The 4320-nt window shown below is 40.3% G+C and overlaps 1 protein-coding gene across 1 annotated transcript in view; it reads right to left on the bottom strand.

Moving 5' to 3' along the window:
• Positions 1-3593, bottom strand: part of immp2l (inner mitochondrial membrane peptidase subunit 2) — a 111684-nt gene extending 108091 nt beyond the window's left edge. Inside the window, exons 1-2 of the mRNA XM_023426898.2 lie at positions 3549-3593; positions 823-926 (exon numbers count right to left, since the gene is read on the bottom strand). Of these exons, the coding sequence (XP_023282666.1) occupies positions 823-926; positions 3549-3593 (149 nt within the window). The remainder of the gene's footprint in view (positions 1-822; positions 927-3548) is intronic.
• Positions 3594-4320: the final 727 nt, after the last annotated feature.

Below are 4320 nucleotides of genomic sequence, written 5' to 3' on the forward strand. Positions count from 1 at the left end.
AATACAACAAATCTGCCACAAAACTGAAAGTTGAATAATATGTTTTAAATACACCTACAGTCGATAATTGGCTTGAAATGATCAAGAGATTCATGAGAACGACAGAAAAACTTAGAGAAAACTGAGCGATTCATATAATGAAAGACGGACAAAATGGATGATATATTTACTGGAATAATAAACACGACTGTTGTTTCGACTCTCTCACCAAACATGGATGAGTATGTGGAGCTGCATAGACTTCCTGTCCATAATTTTTATAATATAGATGTAATATTGTCTGGTGTTGATGTTGCTTGTTCTCTTGTTGATATAAAAGATTTTTAATAAAAGTTACAAATCCAAAAAAGAATATTTTGCGGTGTTACGCAATAAATACTGAACTGATTTGAGCCAAACTTGGTGGACGGAGGGGAAACGGACCAGGGACAGATCTGGATCATTTACTATGAATTTGTGTGTTTTTTTCCATGAAGTCAGGTGTATGTTTTTTGACACTGACCTTGGTGTTGGTGGCGCTGTCTGAGTGGCTGGAACCGAGGTGGCTGTTGAGTTCTGATATTTTAGATCAGTGAAAATATTTTCTGCGGGAAAACATCTGGACCAACGTCCCGGTCGTGTTGATCCGGATCACACAGTACACCATACCACTGATTGACAGGTACACCTGAGGCGTGGAAGTCCTTTCTAAATCCATCACACGACTTACCTGCAGCTGCTGATGTCATCACCCCGTGTGTGTGTTTTTTTAAAGAATCAGTGTGTGTGTGTGTGTGTGTGTGTGTGTGTGTGTGTGTGGCGTTGTTTTTAAAAGTTACTCACATGACGGAGACGATGTCGCCTCGTTGGACCTGGTAGTTCCTCACACTCCAACGGTTCAGGAGGACCACGTCACAGTCCGACCCCCCCTCCGGGTTCAGGAACGGCTGTACATACAAACAAACACAGAAACAAAGAAACAAAGAAATTCATATAAAAGGGAAGAATATATCATCAGAGTCACAGATACACACAAAGAGTCGCTGCCCACACACTGTACAGACATCCCACGATCACACACTACATATACATATATAAATATAGATATATATATATGAACAATATATAAGAGTCTCATGAGGTGGTGAGTCAGTGTAACGTGTAATAGAGCAGAAATATAGTTTGGTCAGAAGGACGACATCAACCTCCCACACTCACATCTGTTTCATGAGGCCTGTTTACACACACACACACACACACACACACACACACGAGAATCTGTAGCCACGGTAACTCGTCATGCTCACACACCTGAACAATAGAGGTATTAACTGTGACCTGCTCTGTAACAACCAAACATGAAGGAGCAGCTGCTAGATGATCAGATTTTTTAACTCACAGAAAGTTGTGATAAACTAAAAAAGAAGTTCCTTTTTTTATCTCTTGCAAACAAGTCAGTAATGAGTTAGCCGCGCTAAAGGGCGTTAGCCAAGCAGCTAAATGACAGTAGTCTTCGGTCTTTCTGAAACATGTTCCGGAGGTTTTATCGTCCATATGCAAAGAGACAAGTTAAGACAAATTAGAAGCTGAAAGCTTCATGATATCAACAAAGTTAAACCATCACTTTCTGGGCACAGAAAAAAACTACCTAACTACGATTAGGCTTCACATTTACTTTAATTCATTCAACTTTTAAGTGCACTACATTTACAGTATGAGTCAAACATCTTTATTCATCATTTCTGCTGCTGAAATGGAGCAATGACTCAAGGTTTTGCCCTTTTAGCCAAATGAAGATGGTTTTTCAGAAAGTATTTAGAGATAATTAATTATTGCTGCATTATCTAACATCTGCGTTTTATTTAAAAACAGGTTTTAACTCATTTTCAGAACGGAATAATCAAAAAACAATTTGGAGGAGGACATTTCTCCTGCAGCTCCTCTCTGCATCATTCATTGTCGCTTTCTCTCGTTCTTTTGCTCGGCTTCTCACCAAACTGACGACTGTGAATTATCGCGCTGCCTTAACGAGGTCCCTTATGGTTATTACAGCAGTGTCCCTAAATTTATGTGCTGCTGATTTATAGATGGTAAAATGCTGCACATAGCACCTTTAGGGACAGTTTCTCCCCCAAACAGACAGAGAGTTGCAGAGTTATACTCCACGCAGTCACATGAAGTAGTGCCACAGGTAGCACCAGGTTCACACCGGCACGTCTGTGTGATTTAACATGGTGATGTAACAGCTCTTCACTGACACTGCTGCTGGATTTCTGCTCCAGTTCACCAGCAATGTTGTTATGGTGAGAAACAGTTCACGCTGCTGTGATGTCAAGAAGTTTTCTTTAAAAAGGAACATCCAGGGGTGGTTTTCATATTGTTTCACAGAGTCACAGAGCAGGTGGATCCTTCTTTACATCCCTCTCTATTTCAATCAGTGTTTTGATATTGTTGTGGAAATGCATCTGCAAGCAGGGACTATTGGTGCATTCAAGGACACTTCAGTGTTTCAGATCTCAGAGTCTGCAGCCATTCAGCTCCCTTTGAAATGGTAAGAAGAAAATTACATTTGCAACTGAAATCACATTTATTCAGATTCAGAATTAAAACTAATTTAACCCTTTTAGTTTTTTTTCTCAAAGAACAAGTGATTTACGAGCAGATTTCTAAGCCATTTCAGTCGGACTTCAATAAGTCCTGCTCGCAATTTAACGCACAACTGACAGATTTTATTTTGGTTTCCATAGTGAACTGACAGGAAGTTAAATTAGCTGCTGATCTGAAGACAGGAAGTAAATATAAGACTTATGATCATGTGACAACAACTGAGTAAAAATAATCCAGTCCACCATTGTTTAGACTTAGGATGTGTTTTTGCAAAATGGCTGCCAATTAAATTAACAGTGTGTTAACATCATCGTGGCCAATATTAGATATTAGCGACCAATAGCTTATCACAAACCCCAGAGATATGTTTGAAACTGTGATATGAAACAAATTGTCGTTTGTTTTCACATGTTCAGTTTTTATGTTGGTAAATAGATACCAATCAAAAAGTTGTATTTTCACTACGTAGCTAACGTTAGCATTAACAGCTTCAGCCATCTACGTGTTTACAATACAAGAGGTTATAATACGTGCTCAGATACTCAGCTGATTCTTCAGGGAAGCCTGGACGCCACAGTGACTCTAACGGAAAGTGATGAGACAGTCCGACTGTGCTGGGGCTAGCTGGTTAGCATGCTAGCTTCAGCGGAGGACAGAGAAGTGATAGAAATAGATCAAAACAAGAGGGTTGTTTCCACCTCTGGAGACAGATGTTGGTGAAGTTTGATGCTGAACTCACAACGTTTCTTCTAGACTGGTAAGTAAACAGCTGCTAATGCTAACGTTAGCTATGTAGCGATAGCAAAACTTATAAATAGCTTAATTTGAATGAATGCTGTTGGAAAATCATTGATTAAATTTTGATTTCACTATAACGTACTGAGGTTATTAACTACACAACCCAAAATCATGCAGATTTAAGATCAATACATCTGACACTTTAGTATTTAGCTCGGAGTTACCCTCTCGCCATGTTGAACGAAGCTCCCAACACCCACGTCCTCCATGACAGCTTCATCACATGCTCGTCTACGAACCCCCCCTTCTCTTTCCCCCGCCTCAACAACAACATCATCATTCTTACAACTTGTTTGTGTCCACACACACACACACACACACACACACACACACACACACACACACACACACACACACACACACACACACGACGCGCAACGACTGTTTCATTAACAGGACGTGCACAGGCCATTTCACGCTCACTGGGGTAATTGACAGAATATGTCTCATCTGTCATTCCCCAAAATAAATATCCCTGTGAGAGCCGTCAGCCTGAGAGTTTATCAGTTGGAGCTGGATACTTCATCAGCTCCCCTCACTGTCATATTTCACCGTATTACATGCTGCATTGTTTCAGAAACTCCGAGTCTGAATTCATAGGAAATGTTTAAAGTGTGTGTGACAGGTTGGTTGCGGCAGATTGTTTGATCATTAACTCCGTGTTTGTTGATGACGCCACAGTCTGAGTAAGAGTTTGACAGTGTAAACCGGTTATTAACCAGAGAACTGACCTCTGTAGGAGACTGCAGCAGCGACCGGCGGGTAAATACAAAATACATAAGGTTATAACTTTGGGAATTAAATGCTTCTTTATCTGATGTAATGGTGCAGCCACAAACAATATCACAACAGCTTTACTCTTTTATTTGACCCAGTGATATCATGACGTGTGCAGCTTCAGAGAAGTGTTACAACAGGCAGATAAGCAGCGTCATT

The sequence above is a fragment of the Seriola lalandi genome, unplaced genomic scaffold (genome assembly GCF_002814215.2).
Source record: "Seriola lalandi dorsalis isolate HSWRI2012SDOR001 ecotype SW California unplaced genomic scaffold, Sedor1 jcf7180002054847, whole genome shotgun sequence".
Taxonomy (NCBI): Eukaryota; Metazoa; Chordata; class Actinopteri; order Carangiformes; family Carangidae; genus Seriola; species Seriola lalandi.